This window comes from Maniola jurtina, chromosome 9 (assembly GCF_905333055.1).
Source record: "Maniola jurtina chromosome 9, ilManJurt1.1, whole genome shotgun sequence".
NCBI classification, from domain to species: domain Eukaryota; kingdom Metazoa; phylum Arthropoda; class Insecta; order Lepidoptera; family Nymphalidae; genus Maniola; species Maniola jurtina.
Window position 1 is genome coordinate 7,496,664 of NC_060037.1, and position 22,824 is coordinate 7,519,487.

Below are 22,824 nucleotides of genomic sequence, written 5' to 3' on the forward strand. Positions count from 1 at the left end.
TCATTGTCGTTAGTCTTGTAAATACCTCGAGGGTCAAAGACCCAATGATGTCAAGGTGTCAAGTTCAAGTTTAGCTTTCAACTTCTATAGCCCGAGAGTACGTAGAAACTTTGAAATATTTTGTAAAATAAGTGGTAATAATATAATACCTAAGTGGTGGTGGCCACATTATGTGTGGTAAACTTCACCTGCCAGACACATTGCTGCCGTGGGTTTGCAAGTTTGATAATAATAACAAGTTTGAAAGTTATTATAAAAGCTGAAATTTATAGTTTTACCTAGCTATTATTTGAAGATCATCATGATCAACGCATCGCCGCCTCACTACAGAGAACAGGTCTCCTTTCAAAATGAGAAAGACATTTAAAGATAAGATAATAAATATTCAAGGTTACAATAATTCGCATAGAGCTAAAAATTGGTACTAATGTTGGGAACACCGTTATAAATAAATTGTGAAAAGTCCCCATCGATCCCACATTTTCAAAAAAGTTATTTAAGGTTAAAGGTCAAAATTTTCGTTTCTTTGGAGTTTTCTTGTAAACGGTAAGTTTTATCAAGGTAAAGTATTATAAGTATAGATTGTTACGCCTATACTCACAATAACAACAACATAACACCATAAAGTATGACAATTTATACTTATTATGGAAATCACTCGCGATAGGTAAGGTATTCTGGAAATTGATACTTATGTATCTAAGTTAATATCATTCACTAGCTATTGCTCAGAATTCATTCGGATTAAGGTTTTAAAAATCCCATTTGAACTGTTGGATTTTCCGGGATAAAGGTACCAAAAGCTAAGTCCAGTAGTAAAGTCGCGAGAATCATCTATTTTTCACAGAGAAGCTTTTCCATCCTGGAGACGGATATACGATACTTACTTTTTTATATTGATAGATACCTAAGTATTTATAAAAGGACAAATATGGATAGAAAATATGGATATTGATTTTACAAGGCGTACCTACGTATTGTTATGGTAGGTATGTTAATAATATAATTAGGTATAGGAGCTGGTTTGTATATTATCATGCAGTAATTAAGACTAGGTACCTACCTACTTAAGCGAAGTATCTTATGGTTTATGATCCATAGAATGTAAATGTAGCTAAAACAAAAAACCAATGATTTCGGTTTTTATCGATATCAATATTAAAACAAGTTTCGTTTTTTTTGTCATTGAAATACAAGATGATGCCCGTGAATTCATTCACGTGGGCTTAAGTCTATTAAAAATCTTTTCTCAGATTTTCCGGGATAAAAGTTTTTCAATATCTGTTTGCCACGTCACAACCGGTGCACCAGTAGAGTTAGGAAAAGTTAATGTAGATAAACAGACACACTCTCGCATTTATAATGTCAGATGGTAATTTTAACCCTAACTAGGTACTATCCACCTTGCGTCATACCAATAACTAATAGGAAATGGTGCCAAGAGTACCAGGGCTAATTCAAGCTAAACAGTCAGGCTAAATTAAATAAGTCGACCGTCTTCTTTTTAACCCCCGACCCAAAAAGAGGGGTGTTATAAGTTTGACGTGTGTGTATTTGTGCATCTGTGTATCTGTGTATCTGTCTGTGGCATCGTAGCTCCTAAACTAATGAACCGATTTTAATTTAGTTTTTTTTGTTTGAAAGGTGGCTTGATCGAGAGTGTTCTTAGCTATAATCTAAGAAATCGGTTCAGCCATTTGAAAGCTATCAGCCCTTGTCTAGTTACTGTAACCTTCACTTGTCGGGGGTGTTATAAATTTTTAATTTACACTTGTTTTCTGGTCAGTTTTTGTGAAAAGTGTAAATGAAACTTGAACTCAATTATTATTGCAGACGCATAATAAGTATGACGAGACTACCCGCACAAGATGCTAGAGTCGGAAGACCCGCAAGATCCGAAAAAGGCGCACGCAATTTGACTTGAATTTGAATACGCGACAGGTTGAGATGGCAATCGGTATGGAAACGCCCCGCACACCCGCACAGCCACCGCGCTAATCCAGTGCGGAATAGTGCGGGTGACGTGGGGGTGTGCGGGGATTTCCCTCGCATCATACTCCGATTGCCATCTAGAACTGTCGCGTACTAATACGTATGTTGCCTTCCGTCGAAATCGGTAGCTGATTTTTCACTTTCTCCATTCGTTCGACTGAGTTGAAAATGCACACAGACATAATTATATGGTTTGGATGACTATTGGTACTACTAAGTGCCTCTGATGATGGAGGTAGAAAGTGGATATTGGAACTCTTGGTGACAGTCGAATTTGGACTCATTTGCTAAGTTTTCAGGAATACTTGAAAAATAATATGACAAAGCTTGATGATGGAGATGGAAGGTGTGTACTGGAGCTGCTTCATATTGATGGTATCATAAAAGGTTTGATCATAATTTATTTTGTTTTCGTCAGTTTCGATCCTTTTTAACCCCCGACCCAAAAAGAGGGGTGTTATAAGTTTGACGTGTGTATCTGTGTGTCTGTGTATCTGTGTATCTGTGTATCTGTCTGTGGCATCGTAGCGCCTAAACGAATGAACCGATTTTAATTTAGTTTTTTTTGTTTGAAAGGTGGCTTGATCGAGAGTGTTCTTAGCTATAATCCAAAAAAATTGGTGCAGCCGTTTAAGAGTTATCAGCTCTTTTCTAGTTTTCTTGTAGAAAAGAAGGTTACATAACCGTTAGGTTCATAATATTATGTCAATTGACAAATGTCAAGCTGTCAAGATGGACTTTGCCTTGATACATAATTATTTATTTGAAAATGATGTTTTGAAAAACTTACTTTGGATCGTAGGCGCGGAATAGTCCAAGAAAATCGATTCAGCTGTTTGAAAGTTATCAGGTCTTTTCGGTCTTTTCTAGTTACTGTAACTTCACTTGTCGGGGGTGTTATAAATTTTTAATTTACACTTGTTGATAATAAAGTTTTTAACCGACTTCCAACAAAAGAGGAGGTTTTCAATTCGTCGGTATCTTTTTTTTTTTTTACTTTAAAGTACAATTCTTATTCAGTACTGAAAATCTGTCACACGTTTTTATTACTGCATAGCGCATTGGTGTTCTGCGGAGATACGCAAGTCCTCCATGTCTCCGTAGATCTTGCGTGTCATATTTTGTAACCTATGAAATTTAAGTACCTATGAAATCTTTTCAAAAACACTGAAATCTAAAGAATTCTGTACAATGTGCCTAAATAACACAATGTACCTAATGCGGAAAGAGAAGTTAAATTGCGTATGGGATGATGCCTATGTCAAAAATAAATTATTTCTTAGGAATTATTAAATAGAGGGTCTTCCAAAATCTATGTATAGTTTGTCTATGACGTCACATCTGTGAATTTCACACAAGCTCCCTTCCTAAGCGAGCGTTTTGATGTTTGATAAAAAGTCACTGATTTGACTAGTAGTCGTTATCCCTATTGGCATCATACCTGTTAAAAAAATTAAGATTTTGGTCGCTCATGCGATTACATCGCTCTGTGTAGCCATACCTACATGATAAGGTGAGTTACTTGATACGGATGTCAATTACTCACATAATAATATGTACAAGTACTACATAGAATACATTACTACTTTGAAGATCAAGGACGGTTTTTATTAAGGATTAACAAGACAAGTGATTGAGGCGTGGTCGGAGTTATAGTATATAAACCAGAGCATTTGTTCGATAGATATCACTTGTGAAAACTCTTCCAAGCGAAACTATTACAATGTTCTTCAGACTGGTAAGCAATCATTTATTTAAACTCTATAAAAATAAAATAAAAACCTCAATATTTATATACATAAAAAAAGAAACCTGTCTGTCTGACTGATCAAGCTCAAACTACTGGACGGATCGAACCGAAAGACATAGGTACCTAAGTACAGATAGCTATTACGATGTAGGTATCCGGTAAGAAACGATTTTTGGAAATTCAACCCCTAAAGGGACAAAATAGGGGTTTGAAATTTGTGTTGTCCACAGATGAAGTCGCGGGTATAAGCTACTTTAAAATATAAATATTTATATGAAAGAGTTATAGCTACGGCATAGAAACGAGGCATAAATTTATTCTATTAAAACTTAGCTTACAGATCGACTCCACCTCTCAACATCTAAAGTCGGCAGTAGTCGGAAAATTATCAGTTTTCAGAAAAAAAAAACGGTTGCCGTCGTCACTTATAAGGATACGATACCGAGACGAGGCATTTTTAAATTAGCTTTTTTGTTGAGTTTATCACTAAGGGAGTCAACAGGTCTAGAGCCGGTTTAATAACTTGGAAAAGCTTGACAAACTCGTAAGGAATCCCTAGATATTTTTTAAATTAAACGAAACTCAAGTACTGAATCCACAACGTATATAACCTGACACGTTTATTCTGCTAGGATACGAACTTTAATAGGTTAGTATTCAATACCAAAGTTGAAAAAGTACAAATGGAAAATTCTTCATAGGTATCTCGACTCAGAGAGAAATTCAATTATGTATTAAGAACGTTATATAAATATTTAAGATATCTACGAGTTAGCCTATGTAAGAGTTTACAGTTGAAATTACATGTATTATGTGCGGTCCTTAACCTGCTCCATGGCGAAGGTTAGAATCTTGGTATAACCGAGTTAACATGACTTTTACTTCACAATTTGCTAGCCTTATTAAGAGTTCCACACCTTATAGTGGAAAAATAGGAATTTTAGGATTGATTTGTTATCCGTGGCAAGGTCATTTTATCGGAAACGGTTTGGGGCAACCAGCTAAATATTTGTGTCGTTTAAAGTTGTACTGCTAAAGTCTCATCGTACAGCCTCAGAATAGCTCAATGATCAAGAAGGGTTGTTACTTTCAAACTTTACACTATTAACGTTTCACTACCATCGTGACTATTCTTAGAAAGTGCCAACTTTGGTTACTTGAAAGGGAAAGGAGAGTAATTAATAGTTTTGTTTAAATATGTCAAACAATGTTTTAACGATTTTCTTAACTCCGGTAGTTCCAACCTCTGTTGCCTAATACCTATTATAATAATCAAAGTCATTAGAATATGATGATCACACTCTAATATTATAAAGGGGAAAGTTTGTAAGAGTGTGTGTGTGTGTGTGTGTGTGTGTGTGTGTGTGTGTGTGTGTGTGTGTGTGTGTGTGTGTGTGTGTGTGCGTGTGTGTGCGTGTGTGTGTGTGTGTGTGTGTGTGTGTGTGTGTGTGTGTGTGTGTGTGTGTGTGTGTGTGTGTGTGTGTTTGTTACTCCTTCACGCAAAAACTACTGGACGAATTGGGCTGAAATTTAGAATGGAGATAGATTATACCCTGGATTAGCACATAGGCTACTTTTTTTCCCGGAAAATCAAAGAGTTTCCGAGGGAATTCCAAAAAACCTACATCCACGCGAACGAAGTCGCGGGTATCAGCTAGTACTTAATACAATAAACTTCGTTCACTTTACAGATTTCTGTAAATCAAATAATCCTGTTATTCAATGTTCAGGCACGAGTCTTCCTCTCTTTGTTTATTAAGCTTCGTTCACGCCAGAGCAACATATTGCGACTTGGCAGCCATACCGCAGACCGCGTGATACAATAATTTAAAATATAGCAAAAGTCGTCGACAGAATGTCGTACTGTTATATTCCAGTTTCTAGTCTAGTTAAATAAATATGTGTGTGGTTTAAAAAAAAAACATGTGGAAATAAAGTTAATATTATTATTATTATTAATTCTACAGACCGATATTTACTTGGCATAAAATAGCATACCACATGCTGCTTATGGTCGCAAAAGTAATGTTTCCATTTGTAGCGACTCCATTGTCGCACGTTGTTGCTTCGGCGTAAAACAGCCTTTATACTTATAGACCAGGCGTATCGCTTTAAGTTAGGGGGTTAATGAAACGTTAACTAATTCAGGTTTTTCAATATTTACTTTTACAATATAATAGACATAAAAATTTATAAATAAAAGACAAATAAAATATTTAACGAGGAAATATAATTACAATTCAAACGTTTAAAACTAAATTTTAAAATGAATGTAAGTGTAAAATTACAATTAAAAATATCATCTAAACCACTGTAAAGCAAGGTGCCTCATTATTTTTATGTACTGATTTCCTTAAAAAAGTTTATTAGATTCTTAATCAAGACAAGATTTTTCCACTTCTTAGTGGATTTTAGATTTCAAAATAACGTAGGGGATATTCACCAGGATAAAAGCTCTTTAGTTGCAGATCTATTTAAAATCAGAGTCTACTTAAGACGGACTTAGGACATGTTTCACATCTTCCAGACAAACTAACGAATAAAGTCATTATGACAGTTATTGTATCTGGGAATGGAAATCTGTCAAAATGTCAAATTTATCCGTTAGATTAAAACTTAAAAATAGCTTTATGTAGTTTACTGAACACATCATGCCCGCGTGGAATAGTGCCAAGAATACTGGCTGCATTTCCGCGCTGGACAGTCAGGCTGATTCGTTGCGCAAAAAATGAGCCAGCTCTTCTGTCACTAGATAAAGCTTGGGTACCTAGCGGTAGTGGAACAGACCCTTAGATTGCATGATGTGTAAATAGCAGAATTTTACAGTTTTTCTTTTTTATTTCAGTTTACCTTCCTCGCCATTGTGGCTGTGGCTTTCGCCCTCCCCAAACCTGAGCCCCAAGTGTGGGCCTACACTGCCGGCGCGTACCCAGCTGCTTACCCCTACGCCGCCGCTGCCTACGCACCCTACGCCGCAGCTGCATTCCCATACGCCTACAATGCAGGATATTACCTTCGTTAACACCGCCCTATAAAACTACAACTCGAGCTTGTTAAATGACACAATTATTTACATATCTTCCGTCTTTATCCTGAAATTCATTTTAAAGAATATTCTTAAATGTTGTCATTTACAAGTTAAGATGTGGCTTTAAATACTCAGACATTTGCTAGAAATTGGTATCGATATGCTTTACGTGTAAATAAATTTTTTCGCATACTTTTTCGTTTTATTCATTTTGAGAATCTTTCATTAGATATGATGCGCCATGACTCTTATTTGTACGGATACATAGGAATCTACATAAATCAAATTCATCATCACCATCATCATATCAATTCATTACCGGCTCGTTACTGAGCACGGGTCTCCTGTCAGAATGAGAAAAGTTCATTTCATGTTATTATTATTAGGCTTAGCAGATATCATATACCTTTGAGAACTTCATGGAGAATTCTCAGGTGTCCAGGTTCCCTAACGATGTTTTCCTTCACCGTCAAAGCCACTGATATTTTTAATTTTATTAGCCGTACTTGCCTACTTGTAAATCCGAAAGCTTTTGTTCGAAAGCCATCCCGAGACTGAACCTCGATACCCTGAACAGAAGGCCCAACGTCTTAACCACGAGGTCATCGTCGCTTATCATAAATTAAATTATAATAAATTTATTGTTAGTTTATCTTGAGAAAATCCTTAGGCACATCACTGATTTCATTATCAAACCATTATTTCATTACAAGGCGTTGCACCATGACTTTACATTGACAAAACATTGTCATACAATATTGAACTGCGTTTAAATTTTTGTATGGTAATTTGTTGAAATGGAATTTGTTGGTCATAGCCTTCATATAAATCTTGAAATATTATGTCAAAGAATTTACACGATTTTGTGCAGTGAGAACGTAAATTCACCAAAACAAGTTAAGTAACATGTGACATCTGTCTCATAATATTATTATAGACCTATCTCCTAAACAAACTCACGGTTATTAAGGATAATAAAATAACTCTACAATGTTGTGTTAGAGACCAAACTTGATCCAATTTATTTTATTAATTATATTATTCAATTAACCCTTAAACAACAACAAAATAAATACCTACTTATATAATAATAATAATAATTACTATCAATGGTCCAGCTTTATAGTTACACAAGTCATTATAAATTTCGTTTGTATATCTTCGTTTACTTGCGATAAAACCAGTCCGCAGAATAAGCGTAAGGGAGACTATAACTACTATATGGTAGAGTTAATGCTGAATTAACTATAGGTAAATAATCTTGGTAAGACGAACTGTAGCTATATCTATAATCCGATAATATTGGGCCAACTGAATATGAGGCCAGTGGACTATATGGAGATATTGGACTATATGGAGAGATAGGACTATATGAGGATATTGGACTGTATTGGACTGTAGTCGATATTGGGGATAAGGGGGGTAAAGGGGCGACTGGAGCAACAAGCGGAGTTGGGCCTGGTGCTACCAGGGCAGCAGAAGTTAACGGTGATGGCACTAGTCCACTGTATATGACAGCGGGTTCTGCTTTTACAGTTAATGATAGTGCCAAGATGGATACCTGTCAAGGAAAATATAAATCTGATTACGCAGAATAATAATGATTACTACATACCTATCTAACGAGTAAAAAGTTATCTACCTACAATGTAATATAATAAAGAATTACAAAATAAATAGCAATCTGATACACAATAAAGTTGAAAACAAAAACCCGACTGCGATCGTCTCAATAAACGCTGAAATATTATAGTAAATTAGTTTTTCAGTCGCTTAGTATATTTTAATGTTGTAGTATATTTATATTCATGAACTCAAAAATTTCTCCTCTTTCATTTAAAAACCCACTCGATGCAATAGCAAAAAAAATTTTTGGAGACCCCCGCTTTTTTTGATGTAACATTCGTTAGGTCAATTTTTTCATATAAAATGTAGCCTATGGTGACATAGGCTACAACAGACCTTTACAACGAATCAATTGACATCTCATTCATCAAAATCGGCGTAATAGTGTAGGCTCTACAGTGGAACACACAGAATCTGGATACAAACATACATATATACAGGCTACATATGTAGACTAAAATCATAACCCTTCCTTTTGGCGTTGCCGCAGTCGGGTAAAAATAAACGCTTACCAATAATATTAACTTCATATTTGGTAACATGTTCACTTGTTTTCTACTACTGACTTGACGAACAACTGAATATGACACAAATATGGTAGCCTTTTTATTTAGAACACTCCAAATAGAAACAAAGTGACCGAAAGATTTGTGTATAAGTGTGAAAGAATCGCCACTTCTAAAATAATTGCCAAGGCTCTTTTGAATGGTTTTTACGAAAACAAAAGAATAAATTATTACAAGAGTTAAGTTAAAAATGTCTCGATACTTACATTTTTTTTAATGTGACGTTACATCTTGTATACAATGCACTTGAAAATATACAAAGGCTAACGAATATTTCAATATAGCATAGTAGACACATCCCGGAACTACACCAATGGAAAAATCAGTTTGCATTCGTAGATAACTTTCTTAACTAATTACATAGATTTGCGCTTGACTGCAATCACACCAAATGATATGTGACTAGAGGATGCCCGCGGCTTCGCCCGCCTGGATTTCGGTTTTTTAAATCCCGCAGGAACTCTTTGATTTTCCGGGATAAAAAGTAGCCTATGTCCTTCTCCGGGATGTAGCCCATGTCTGTACCAAATTTCATCAAAATCGGTTCAGCGGTTGGGCCGTGAAAACGTAGCAGACAGACAGACAGACACACTTTCGCATTTATAATATTAGTATGGATGATGCAGCCTAAGGAAAAGAATACGCCTGCTTAGAAGGTGTCTATTCGCTCTTCTTTTGAAGGTACTTACCAGTATTTTAGCTGACGGGAAAACGCAAGCCGGAAAGGCTTTCCATAAAATTACCTATTATATAAAAAAAAAAGCCGAAGACATACTCGTACCTAGATATTTCTGCGCCCACAGAGCTGGTGCGGCATGGGTTAGTCAGGATGATGGCAGGAGATCTTGATAGATTGACACTGGTTCCCTGCGTACGGGGACGGGCTTTTAAATGAGACGCAGCGTGCGTTGAACTACATAATATTAGCACCGTGTCATATCAAGAAGGCAGTGTCAGGACCGAAAGCTGCAGCGAAAATTGCTAAAAGCAGTAACCGGCGCAAGTATGCCTCTCTCGTGGAGAGTTACTAAGGCTAAGAAAATTTGACATTTTACTGTGGTTAACTATCTCACCTGATGACAGAAGGGCTTGGCCATTTTTGCGCAAAGTATTCGACCTCTTGTTAGGAGATGGACGTTAACCACTAATTATTTTATTCGCTTCATTACCACTAGCTTCTTATCACGGCTTTTTATTCAGTTACAGTGTAAAGTATTGAAATTTAACACGAGTGCCATAACTGTGTGATTAAAAAAATTTACGTGATTTTTTATGCTTGTTTTGTCCCAAGACTACATAGTACGTTTTAATCGTAAAGAAAATAGTATTTGATTATGGAAATAGAGCAAATCTTTATTAAATGTAATTGGTTAAGGCACGTTGTAAGTAATTGAGATCATAAATATTGATACAGGTAGACCATAAATGTAATTATTATGAATTCTTGACGTTCCTTACAGTTTTTAATACATTGTTGTATTAATGTATGGTAATTGTCATTTACCTCCGAAGGCTGTCTAGTAACGGTAACAAATCAGTGTGTTACCTACCTAGCTACTCATAATTAAAATATGCTTGACTATATTAATTATTATCTATGACAAAGTGTGGTAGATGTATACACTTACATCTATACACTTTTCTCGCAAGCAGGAGACCCCGGCTAAGACTTTTGGATGAATAAAATTATATGACCTATAAAGAATTCGTTGTGGTCTGTTTATTCCAATATATTTTCAATAGTTTTTTATAGTAATATCAAAGGCGAGCAAATATATTAAAAGGAAATTACTTTGTTATTGAATTCCAAGTCCCAACTCTTCAATCCTGATGCTGCGAGGTACTGAACTCCTAAGTCATGCGGATTTGGAAAGTTTTGCTGATGAATTGATATTCTAGGTACCAAGCAATGACTACTTCCATTAAAAAGCTTAAAATTAAAAAGATTAAAAAAAACTGACTTCTAAAACTACTATAATGTAAAAAAAGAATTTTTGTTACTACACTTAATGTATGAAGTCGGGTGAGCATAATAAAATAAATTAGAAATCAAAGCGTATTTTAAAATTAGGCATGACCGTGTTTTATATTTCAGAGATATTTTTAAACATTACTTTCATAACAGATATCAAGATTTTGTCATAGTCTCTCAAAGATAATAAGTACCTACGGAGAAGCGTATCGGAGTAAGCGACGGGCGCGGTGTACAGCGACAGGGGCACCGGACAAGGTACGTACGCGCTGTAGTTGCAAAATGCTGAATAGTTTTCCAAATAAATAGTGAAAAATAAAAACAGTAGTTTAATAGACAATTGATTTTATTGACGCACTAAAAATAAATAATAAATACATCAGATCCTTTTAACACATCACTTTCATAACAGGTATCAAGATTTCGTAATAGTTACTCAAAGGTAGTAAGAGTACGGGGAAGCGTAAGTGTAGGCGGAGTAAGCGACGGGGGAGTACGCGCTGTACGCAGAGTACGCGACGGGCGCGGTATACGCCGCAGCGACAGGGGCGGGGTACGCGCTGTACGCCGCAGTCAGGGGCGCGGTGTACACCAGGGGCTTTGCCACGGCGAAAGCCATGAGAGCGAAGAAGATCAACTGTAAATGAAAAACAGAATATTTATTAGATTATCACGAAATCTATTTAATTTAAAATTAATATTTTTTGGATGTTAAAATCAATATATGCGCGATAATGAATGACCACGGGGAAAAAGGATAAAATATTATTATTTTTGACGTAGGTACGTTTGTATTTAAAAAAATTTACTAATAATATAATAGATGTTAATTAAAGCTAAACACTAAACTTTTGCAAAGCAGTCAAAATCTAAAATTACAAATTAATTTGTATCATTAGTGTTTGTTAAATATGATGTGCCTCAATAGATCAGTTAGTCAGTCAGTCAGCTTTTCCTTTTATTAGATTAGAAGAAAAAATTTAAATGAAATATTTATAAAACACTGAAATCCAATCCAGGCTTGACCTATCAAAACAAGAAGAACAAACAGAACAAAACATTCGGCTTTAAAAATTAATTAGATCACTCCTTGTCACAATAAAAATAAAAATTCACTTTATCTAAACTGAGCTGCGTTATGGCTTGTTAATGAGACTATGTGAATAAAATAAAAATGAAACTCTAATACTTACAAACTTGAACATTTTGGTAGATTGTTTTGATTGTCCGTTGAACACTGACAGTGGTGATGAATCCAGACAATATATAAGGGTCAGTGGTGACCCCCGTATTGGCATCGTTTCGGTGCCTACGTACATGCCACAAGGACACGCGATCAGGACTTGCGCGTGTTACGAATACACTTACATTGCATACAGTATACAGGATGATAGAAAATCTATTGTAATTTTAAAAATTATGAATGTTCCCACAATATGTCCCTGATAACTTCCTAAGGTTGACAGAGAGCTAAGGTTCTCGAGCGTCCAACTTTTTCCACTAATCTAATATTAATGAAAATATGTAAAATTTTTATAAAGAAGATGCCGAGGAAACTAAAATGGACTAAATCTTTTGAATTAGTAGAGTCTTATTTACAAAACGCCGTATTATGCACTTTTTAGGTAAAAAAAAATTGTTAACAAATCTTTTAAAATTTTGAGACAAAAAAGGTTCCCCACTCAGCACGAAGCCGCGGCAAGGTGCAGCGCTGATTTTCAGCAGGAACCTTTAAAGTGTTCATCGACGTGCCTCCGACAATGAACCTATATGTATCCTAAATTATACTTTATATCAAACAAATTAAACTAAAACAGTTTACAGATAGGACTAGAGTGAGTGCATACTTTATGAAAAAAACCTACTGTCAAAATTTCAACTTTCTTATCTCAGCTATGTAGGCTGTGTGTCGGAACAAGTCTTTTTAAATGTGATATTTGTAAATATTACTGCTTTTATTACATCCTCCTGTATAAAGGATATACTCGAAATGTAAGGATCTAATGTTGTGTGTAGAACATTCGATGTAGACGTTCTTGTCGCATTCAAATTGTGTACAATGTACATCCTTGTGTACAATAAGGACACACATAAGATAACCTTGAACTTGAATATTATTGTCTCAAACTGTAGCTCCTAATAGGTACGTAACAGAAACATAATGTAATACACATAATGCACGTCTTTTAGTGTATTTACGTTACATAAAATGTAATTTTGTAAAATACATTTTAAATAGACAATGTCCAGGAAAATAATTGTATTTTATAGAGTTAAAATATTATAAGGACTGCTGCTGACCGTGGATTAAAAACAGTAAAATTAGACGTGGATTAAAAGTTGGTGGTTAGCTGTTGTAACTGAATTATTGCCAAGAATGTAATGTGCCAGCCAATAGAATTTAACTTTGTAATGTAAATTATTTATGAACTCAATCTTTTGTCTAACTTGTCGTAATACTTATACATACTTATACTTATAATACTTATACATACTTATACTTATAATACTTATATATATTATGTCGTAATAACATTGAATATCTCCCTAACCTAACCGACAAACAAACAATTTTGCATTTATAATATGGGTAGTAATTATTTACTACCCATATCATATCCGTTTGTGGGTTTGTCCTTCAATCGCGCCGCAATGGAGCAACGAATCGCAGTGAGTTTTTGCATTTATGTACTTGTACACTTTTTGACTCTTTACTGTTTTGTATTTGACCATCACGTTCAAATATTAAGGATTTGTAGAAATTTTAAGCCATCGCTACATAATAGAGAAAACGAATCGCAAAATTCTTGACCGTTCCAGGCGTGTTAAAGGTTGAGTTTAAAATTAAATTGAGATCATCTGTATTGTAAGGTTCCATTAACTTCTTTTATATTCGAGTGTTTTTCCAAATAAGTGAAAACTGCAAGTTAGCGTCTTATACTGCCGCTTGTTCTTCGGCAGAAGAAATAGTTAGAATGTTTCTTAGGTGTTGCATAGCCAAGACCAATTCCAGCGGCCAACACTTCTTTTTACGGCAACTTTTCCCTCATGATAAGTTTGAAGGAGTTATATCCCAACACATGCCCCAGATATACAGTTTTTTTCATCTTGATAGTTTGCAAAGGTTCGCTTTTTGACTAGATATACCTACGTATATATTCGTGGGAAGCCTTGAAGTAATTCCTCATTCGTGACTATGTGATTCCAGCTAATGGCATACATACGCCTATGTATTGATCTGGAAAGCTTCTATTCGTTTAGATTCATAACTACATATATCGTAAGTAGATATGTAATTTTAAATTCCTTGGTTTAAGCTTTCGAATTCTACCACTGTATAAGTTGATGGGTGGAAAACGACGTCATCTTCATGCTCTTGTTCCATAGTCCGACATTATATTAAGATATATGCTAAATTATAATTTCAAATGATGTCATACGTTTGTTACACATTGTTCTATTGTCCGACGCTTAAAATAGCCTCTGCCAAATATTATTCAACCCTAGATAATAATAGAATAACAACAGAGCTTTCATTCCCAAATATAATTATGATATGCAAGCATGCTCCATTTCAATCTGTTTGATTTCAGATTAAGTAAATGTTATAGCCATTGATGTAGGAGGAATATTATACCTATAACCTATACAACAGATGAACGATATTATTTTGATGTTTTAAATAAACTTCTAATAGACCAATTGAACTATAGGTAATACTAAGGAAATACTACTGTACCTACGCCGCCAAAAAGTAGGCATGTTATTTTAATTTACCATACCAGAATCTATGTCTAAACTAATATTACAAGACGTAAAATTTTATTAGTTTGTGGGTTTGTATGTACCTAAGTGGTAAAATCCCTTGAACAAATGTACCGATTCAGGAAATTTTTTCACTGAGCTAAGTATATTATCTCCGAGTGTTATAGGCTTTCAAATATTTAAATCACGTGGATGAAGTCGCAGGTAAATGCTAGTTGTATATACGTTTTTACTTTGTATTGACTCCAGCCGTCATATGTAATTGAGTGGATAATTCATATTTTCTAGCATAAAGAACTGCCGATACGGTCGATATCACATAAACCAGCTTTTGTTCGCGACTTCATTCGCGTAGTATTAGCTACTCAAAATTTCCGTGTAGCTTAGATCACTACTTGTATAACCCTCTACCACTAAATATATAGCATGATCAATGAACATTTTAATTTTACTGAAGTTTCAGTCAAATATTATAAGATATTTAATTTCTATTTAATAATATTAAATAAACATAAGTGCGTGTTGTACTTGTAGGATATTGTAATGAATTGGTCTAAATACAGTAAAAAAATTATTTGATTTATTTACATAAAATTAGGCATCCGAGAGTCAGTTCAGGTGCAATCACTTCAAGAAAACAGGGGCTTTGTACGCTGCGGCAACGATGGGGGCAGGGTAAGCTGCTGCAACAGGGGCCGTGTACGCTGCGGCTACCGGGGCGGTGTACGCTGCGGCTACCGGGGCTGTGTATGCTGCAGCTACAGGGGCAGAGTACGCTGCAAATGGAGCAGTGTACGCTGCAGCAACAGGCGCCGTATATGCCGCCGTGAGAGGAGCGGAGTACGCAGCTACGTATGGTGCTGGGTATGCTACCGAGTGGATGCCGGGCTTGGCGACCACGACGGCGATGAGCGCGACGAAAACAATCTGCAAAAAAAATGATATACATATATAAACGCTAAAATTTGTATCATGTATGGATGTTTGTTACTCTTTCACGCAAAAACTACAGGTCGGATTTGGCTGAAATTTGGAGTGGAGATAGATTATACCCTGGATTAACACATACGCTACTTTTTATCCCGGAAAATGGATGAGCTCCCACGGGATTTTAAAACCTACATCCATGGGAACGAAGTCGTGGGCATCAGCTATCGTAAACGGTAAACTATAGTATCTAGAGGCCTTTTGATAGCGATAAATTATTTATTTAAATCTTTCTAGAACGATGCCAAGTATAAGAATCCATTTACAGCCATGATATTATGGTTTCCAGAAGAATGGGTCTTAAATAAATAAGCTAATTAAAATTTAGGTTAAAAAAATTTAATACTCTACTTTATTTTTTTCTTAACGTAACATCTTTGTAATTAGATTGCTTACCTGCTTGAACATCTTTAGTGCTTGTTTTTGTTTGGTTTGATCTTCTACAATGTAGAGTAGGGAATGATGTTGGAAAAGCAATCTCGCCAACTTAAATAGTTGACAAGAGGGTAGATATTATTCTCGACATGATGTTGATGGTTTGCTAACTTGCGCCGAGCGACTACCCTGCTCCGAATTCAAGACAAACGTCTTGAGACATTGTATGCAACAATGAACCAACGACTTTATTAATTTTTATTTTGTCCGAGTATTTTTAACCAACGTTTTGCTGTACTAATTATACATATATTCTATGGATTAAAATGTGAATGTTATTTACTTAAATGGACTTTCTTCGTGGGATAACGTAAATCATGGTGGGAGCTCAATCGTAATTTGTAAGTCAAATCGTTCAGAAGTAACACGATTGTTAAATACTAACAGATTATTATGGTAATATGAAGATTATCTTCAACGGATCGTGCCGTGTCCTGGATCCGACAGGGTGGTGGTGTCACCAAGGTGTGGGGTATGCGTTTTTTATTCTTTATTAACGTCTGACTGTCTGTCTGATTTGCAAAAGTAGTACTACAAAACACTAAATAAGCTTTATAGACGATATTATATTAAAGTTGCCTTCCTGTTGCATGAATCGTCCTCTTTAGAATGCAAAGCTCGCACGCGTTGCGTCAGAGGTCAGCGTGCGCGTGTCTGTGCTTCACTTGCCAGCATTGCAACACTTCAGAGGTCAATGCGCCTGTTTAATGTGGAACTATACGGATCATTCATGGTTTCACTGATCTTGATTCTTGATAATGATAAACGACAGCGACATAGCTTTTTGGGTTCATAAAAATGTATTACCACAACACGGTATTAACATAAAATTATTTCCATAAGTGGTACTATCATAACGACTCGTAAGACAGGGTACGTGTTGTGGGGGTGACAGTGACTTTGAGCACTTTGAGAGCCTTGATTTTTACGTCACCTGTCATCTTCCTGCAATCCGGACGCTTAGCTTCATGAGCCATCTGCAATTATAAATGCGAAGTACGTGTATCCGTCAGTTACATTTTTACAAAGTAAACTTGTCGAAATTTGGCACGAATGTAGTTTGCGTTCTGGAGATGGATGGAGGGGATTTTTGTAAAACCTAAATCCATACAGCTGACGAAGTCATGGGCTATTAGGTTTCAATTGATGTGATAATAATTCACGAGTGTCCAGCGCCATCTTATGGCAAAACGCAAAAAGCGTGCAAATCTTTGATGTTAACAAGTGTAAATTAAAAATTTTCAACACCCCCGACAAATCATTTTAAAATAAATAATTATGTATATCTAGGCAACGTCCATCTTGACAGCATTGACACTTGAATATTATGAACCTAAGGGTTATCTAACCTTCTTTTCTACAAGAAAACTAGAAAATAGCTGATAACTTTTAAACGGCTGAACCAATTTTTTTGGATTATACTAAGAACACTCTCGATCAAGCCACCTTTCAAACAAAAAAAAGTAAATTAAAATCGGTTCATTCGTTTAGGCGCTACGATGCCACAGACAGATACACAGATACACAGATACACAGACACACAGATACACACGTCAAACTTATAACACCCCTCTTTTTGGGTCGGGGGTTAAAAATAAAGTGACCCATGCTTGAAATAAAAAATGTTTTTATACAAAGGTCACCTAATGTCAAACTTCTTGATTGCTCTGAAGTTACAACAGGTGCGTATTTGCGAGCGTACAATAAGCATAAACCTTTTTACCCCACCTCGGAATACGTGGGACGAGCGTGGAGTGCGCGGGTCCTCTTCCGCTCTCCGCCATCTTCCCTCTGACGCATTTCAGACCAAACAAGAAGTTTGGCGTCACCTGTACCTAACCTTCATAGTACAGACATAGGTTTCTTAAGCCCTCTGCTAAATATAGGACACTAAGCTGTCTGCCCTTCAAAGAGAGCTTGGGTTGATCATTTAAATCTTATTGTGCGCTATTAAATAGTTATTTTAGAAAACCTAAGCCTATTACTAAATATATACTTTTGGAATTAAAATTCTTTTCATGCAATAAATCGGCACCGTAAAAGTTTTATATATTTTTAAGCTTCGACATCATAATAATATTATTATTTTGTACAGCGATTCCATGAAACCTACTTGATGGTAAGCGGTGATGCAGTCTATGATTTAAGCTGTACGCCACCAAAAAATCGCAAATGCTAAGAAGATTATGAACATTGTCATAATTGTCATTGTCAACATAAAAAGTTAAAAAGTTTGTAGGTTTGGATGTATGTACTTAACTAGGGGGTAATCTCTAGAACGAAAGATCCGATTGTGAAAATTCTTTCACTGATAGATGCTACCGCCGAGCTGAGTGCTATAAGCCAAACTTATAATATTATGTATCGCAAATGAAATCGCGAGCATAAGCTATAAGCTATTGGATAAAAAGTAATAATAGCTACATAGTAAACATTAGAAAGGACACAAGGAAAAGCTCCGCGTGTCTAAGCGTCCATTGATAAATAGTGACTACTTATCATTCGTCGTCAAGACGTCTTGTAATTGACCTTCGTAACTCAGTATAAAGTTGCCTACAAATTATAGGGAGGCATCATTCAAGTACTAGTTGCTTATTGAAAACTATCACAATGTTCAAATTGGTAAGTTAAAGCTATAAAAAAGAAATAATTTTCTTTTATGAGCATTAAAAATATAATTTCTCAATAATTTATTAAAGTGAAATAAAACCGTTTATTTACACAATTTGAGACTTTTTTTTACATTAAATGCTATTTGGTTTCCGTGGTCAGATTTATTTATATTATAAATTTTTTTGTGCAAAAAATATAAAAATATGTGCTGAAATATTTTTTTCTTGCTTTATAAAATTATTATGTACATTTTGTTGATCAATGCCTTTTTTCTTGCAGTTCTTCTTTGCTTGCTTCTTGGCCTTCGCCGCCGCCAAGCCCGCTGTCTTCCCCGTTGCATACACAGCACCATTGGCAGCGTACACTGCTCCCGTAGCAGCAGCATACACCGCTCCCGTAGCAGCAGCATACACGGCACCCGTAGCGTACTCTGCGTACACCGCGCCCGTCGCCGCTTACTCTGCCTACACCTACGCCTCTCCTTACTCTGCATACTACTTCCGCTGATTTATATACCTCAACGTTGTACCTATGCCTGTGATAGATAAATAGTCTTCTTCGAATAAATTATGTGAAGCATATTACGAATTTCTATTATTTATATATCAAATGTCCTAAATAGTGTATCGTAGCATATGAACTAAATAGAACTTATCTATTAAATAAAAAATTAAAGCAGCATATCTATAGTTTTAAATTGGCAGTACCATTGGCCGCCGTTTATGCTATGGGTTTACCCCATGCACCCAATTTTGTGGCATTTAAGTTATGATGGGATGAAAAGACTCACATATAAAATAGGTATTTTGTACTATTAAATCATTATTTAAATTCACAATGACATTAACTGCCTACTTACATTAAATGTTTGGTATCAAATAAAATCATACTTTATGGAAAGAAATAAACATAAAAATTTAAATACACCCTGATATGGTTTGCACCTACCAACATAATAGGTATGGGTACTGTAAAATATTGTGCAGTTCCGCTAAACAGGATTGACTCCATCGAACCTAGATCATATAATTTCAGTTCTTTCTGATATAAAAATCAAAATCTCTATCTGCTGAAAGCAATGCTAACTAAACTGCTTTCATGAATATTCGTCGTTCATTCGTACAAACAATTTCTATATCTTCCTCTGGTGACATCGTGAGGATGTTTCTTGGTTATGTCAGTTTCTTGTAGCACGGTTGTGGGTAGGTAGACTAGGTAATTACGCATTACTTATTTATTTACAAATATATTAGTTATTATTTAAAAGATTTTAATGAGACTAAAGGGACTTAATATAAAGTTCTTTAGACCAGGCCTTGATTCTACAAACTATTCGTATAACTAAGAAGTTAAGCACCATACCAGACACTATCCAGTCTCTTTTGTATACAAAAACAGCCAAGTGCGAGTCAGATTCGCGCACCGAGGGTTCCGTATTCGCATAATTTTTCCAACATTTTGCACGACAAATCAAAAACTATTATGCATAAAATCATTGATTTTGAAAGAGCCACTATTCTAGGATAAAAATAAATAAAATCTGTTTTAGAATATACAGGTACAGGTAAAGTTTTTTCATATGATACCCCACTTGATATTCTTATCTTAGTTTGAAAATAGAAACACATTTTTTTAAATGATATAACCGCAAATTCACGGTTTTTGGATTTATTCCTTTACTTGTGCTATAAGACCTACCTACCTGCCAAATTTAATGATTCTAGGTCAATGGGAAGTACCCTATAGGTTTTTACCCTTTAAGACAGACAGATAAACACACAGACATACAACAAAGTGATCCTATAAGGGTTCCGTTTTTCCTTTTGAGGTATGAAACCCTAAAAATGTTGATTTGCAAAAGTCAGCTCTAGCAAGTCGTATGTACTCACTTAGCTGATGGTCACTATATATGAGACATATAATAACTGATCCGAAGATAAATCATAAGTGACAATCAAATAAAGAAGACGACAGCCAGCAAATTGTTCCGAACAAAACATTTATTACGTTGAGTTCGTTGAACTGATACGAGATACGGAAACGCCAACTTATAAAAATATTTGATTTAACCTTCTTTAACCTCTTCTTATTTATTTATGAAAGAATCCATACAAACAATATTAAAGTTAGGTAACTGATTTCCTGCGAAAACTCAAATAATCACACTTCACACTAATATCATAAAGGTGAACTACTTGTTTTTGATTTATCGTGCAAAATGTCGGAAAAATTACCCGAGTACGGAACCCTAGGTGCGCGAGTCTGACTCGCACTTGGCCGGTTTTTTCAATAAAATAAAGGTATCACAGGCCATTTCTCTCGGTTAAAAAGCAATTTATTACAGCAGTCAGACAACCAACAAAACTTGACTTCCAATGATAATCACTCAATTTACAAACATACAGAAACTCTGAAATCAAATTACTTGAATTGATTGTTTTACTTACATACATACTTACTTATTGACAACTACGAGTAGCTAATGGCCGCGATTTCGTCTACGTGGATTGAGGTTTTTAAAAAGTGGGAGCGCTTTGATTTTTCGGAATAAAAAGTGTGGCTGTATAGTTAACTGATACCTAAGTCAGTGATATTTGCATTTGCTTTTGATTCTTATTGGCTACGAGAAAGTATGGAGAGTAGATAATATTAAAATAAATTTGTAATATGCTTCACATAATTTATTCGAAGAAGACTATTTATCTATCACAGGCATAGGTACAACGTTGAGGTAAATAAATCAGCGGAAGTAGTATGCAGAGTAAGGAGAGGCGTAGGTGTAGGCAGAGTAAGCGGCGACGGGCGCGGTGTACGCAGAGTACGCTACGGGTGCCGTGTATGCTGCTGCTACGGGAGCGGTGTATGCTGCTGCTACGGGAGCGGTGTACGCTGCCAGTGGTGCTGTGTACGCCACAGACACGAGGGGCTTGGCAGTGGCCAGAGCCAGGAAGCAAGCGAATACAAACTGCAAAAAAAATATTAATAAGTATACAATTATGTAAATTATTACATTAAATTATTGAGTAGTAGATAAGAATTTCACAATTGTAAAATAATATTATAAGTATTTTATTTAATGGACTTAGGTGCTATTTTCTGAAAACATGTCTTTTGATCATGACATTTTTGTTAATTTATAGACGCTAACGCTTGGCTACAATCAAATCTGATGGTAAGTGATGACTAAGATAGAACGCAAAAAACTTCCGATTCTCTTTTGATTTTGATTTTGATATTCTCTTTTGATTTAAAAGAACTTGTAAAAGTCTAAATGAATAAAAATATTTTGAATTTTGAATTTTTGATTTGAGGGTATTATAATTTATAAGTGAAAGAGAAAACTGAAGCCGTAATGGTATTCTATATTCTAGCGATTCGAATTAGAAATTAGGAAACCAATCGCTTCCTACGTGTACGTGGAATTTCGACTACGGGTCTAGACCTAGACCAGGTCAAAAAGTTTTTGGACACACTCTCCGATCTTACAATGATCATGTCTTGCTCATAAATAATAGCTATAGGATAGCTTCTCAACTTAAAGACTGGGAGTTTTTATGCCTGACAACAATATTATTATTAATGCAACAACCATGCCAAGCTATGGTCTCTTTTTCCGGCTTAATACTCGATATTAGTGTCAAATTGATTGACTTGAAGTCAAAATATTATAAGGAGACGTCTGGTCAAGTAACGGGATCATAAGGTCGAAGAATTAATGCAGTAGTACTTACCAGTTTGAACATTTTGGTATCTTGTCAAGTGCTAAGTGTTCAGCTAAGTGATGTCAATTCAGAATCAGTAGTGAATTTTATACTAAAGTACAGAAGGTCGACAAACGCAACGATAAGGCAACGGCATTTGCTGGTGTCAGCACGTACTCTGAATTTCGATGAGACTTGAGATAGGGAAGGAAATTAACAATGAACCCCTTGTAATTTTCTAGCTCATGGTTAAGTATTTTAAGACTTTTTGAGTTTAAAAAGGGATAGATTCATTTTTTTTTTAAAGAAAAAGAAAGAAAGAATAGTCTTGAGAGCTTTTGTAATAAGAGAAAAGTTTCACATGTTTGCGGGAACCTATAATATTTACC

The 22,824-nt window shown here is 35.4% G+C and overlaps 5 protein-coding genes and 1 long non-coding RNA gene across 6 annotated transcripts; 2 read left to right on the forward strand and 4 right to left on the reverse strand.

Moving 5' to 3' along the window:
* Nucleotides 1-3,607: 3,607 nt before the first annotated feature.
* On the forward strand, nt 3,608-6,962 carry LOC123868001. Its single transcript, XR_006796544.1, has 2 exons — nt 3,608-3,730; nt 6,588-6,962. It is a non-coding gene; the product is annotated as an uncharacterized LOC123868001 (long non-coding RNA).
* On the reverse strand, nt 6,594-8,972 carry LOC123867987. Its single transcript, XM_045910324.1, has 2 exons — nt 8,909-8,972; nt 6,594-8,331 (listed from the first exon to the last, which is right to left on the reverse strand). The coding sequence occupies exons 1-2, from the start codon at nt 8,936-8,938 to the stop codon at nt 7,936-7,938; spliced, it is 426 nt and encodes a 141-aa protein (XP_045766280.1). The 5' UTR covers nt 8,939-8,972; the 3' UTR covers nt 6,594-7,935.
* A 2,285-nt stretch (nt 8,973-11,257) lies between these two features.
* On the reverse strand, nt 11,258-12,276 carry LOC123867996 (neuropeptide-like 4). Its single transcript, XM_045910335.1, has 2 exons — nt 12,128-12,276; nt 11,258-11,571 (listed from the first exon to the last, which is right to left on the reverse strand). The coding sequence occupies exons 1-2, from the start codon at nt 12,251-12,253 to the stop codon at nt 11,371-11,373; spliced, it is 327 nt and encodes a 108-aa protein (XP_045766291.1). The 5' UTR covers nt 12,254-12,276; the 3' UTR covers nt 11,258-11,370.
* Nucleotides 12,277-15,323: 3,047 nt separating this feature from the next.
* On the reverse strand, nt 15,324-16,232 carry LOC123868468 (vitelline membrane protein Vm26Ab-like). Its single transcript, XM_045911008.1, has 2 exons — nt 16,083-16,232; nt 15,324-15,626 (listed from the first exon to the last, which is right to left on the reverse strand). Exons 1-2 carry the CDS (start codon nt 16,092-16,094, stop codon nt 15,324-15,326), a joined length of 315 nt encoding a protein of 104 aa, XP_045766964.1. The 5' UTR covers nt 16,095-16,232.
* A 2,285-nt stretch (nt 16,233-18,517) lies between these two features.
* LOC123867998 (cuticle protein 18.6-like) lies at nt 18,518-19,318 on the forward strand. Its single transcript, XM_045910338.1, has 2 exons — nt 18,518-18,743; nt 19,014-19,318. The coding sequence occupies exons 1-2, from the start codon at nt 18,732-18,734 to the stop codon at nt 19,239-19,241; spliced, it is 240 nt and encodes a 79-aa protein (XP_045766294.1). The 5' UTR covers nt 18,518-18,731; the 3' UTR covers nt 19,242-19,318.
* Nucleotides 19,319-21,397: 2,079 nt separating this feature from the next.
* Nucleotides 21,398-22,503, reverse strand: LOC123867999 (vitelline membrane protein Vm26Ab-like). Its single transcript, XM_045910339.1, has 2 exons — nt 22,466-22,503; nt 21,398-21,699 (listed from the first exon to the last, which is right to left on the reverse strand). Exons 1-2 carry the CDS (start codon nt 22,475-22,477, stop codon nt 21,475-21,477), a joined length of 237 nt encoding a protein of 78 aa, XP_045766295.1. The 5' UTR covers nt 22,478-22,503; the 3' UTR covers nt 21,398-21,474.
* Nucleotides 22,504-22,824: the final 321 nt, after the last annotated feature.

What these genes read in the sequence shown, in the direction of transcription:
- LOC123867996 (XM_045910335.1), bottom strand. Translation starts at nt 12,253, where the DNA reads ATGTACGTAGGCACCGAAACGATGCCAATACGGGGGTCACCACTGACC. An exon ending in CTACCAAAATGTTCAAGTTT is followed by an intron (nt 11,572 to 12,127) that starts GTAAGTATTAGA and finishes TTTCATTTACAG; the next exon opens with TTGATCTTCTTCGCTCTCAT.
- LOC123867987 (XM_045910324.1), bottom strand. Translation starts at nt 8,938, where the DNA reads ATGTTACCAAATATGAAGTTAATATTATTG. An exon ending in ATATGAAGTTAATATTATTG is followed by an intron (nt 8,332 to 8,908) that starts GTAAGCGTTTAT and finishes TTTCCTTGACAG; the next exon opens with GTATCCATCTTGGCACTATC.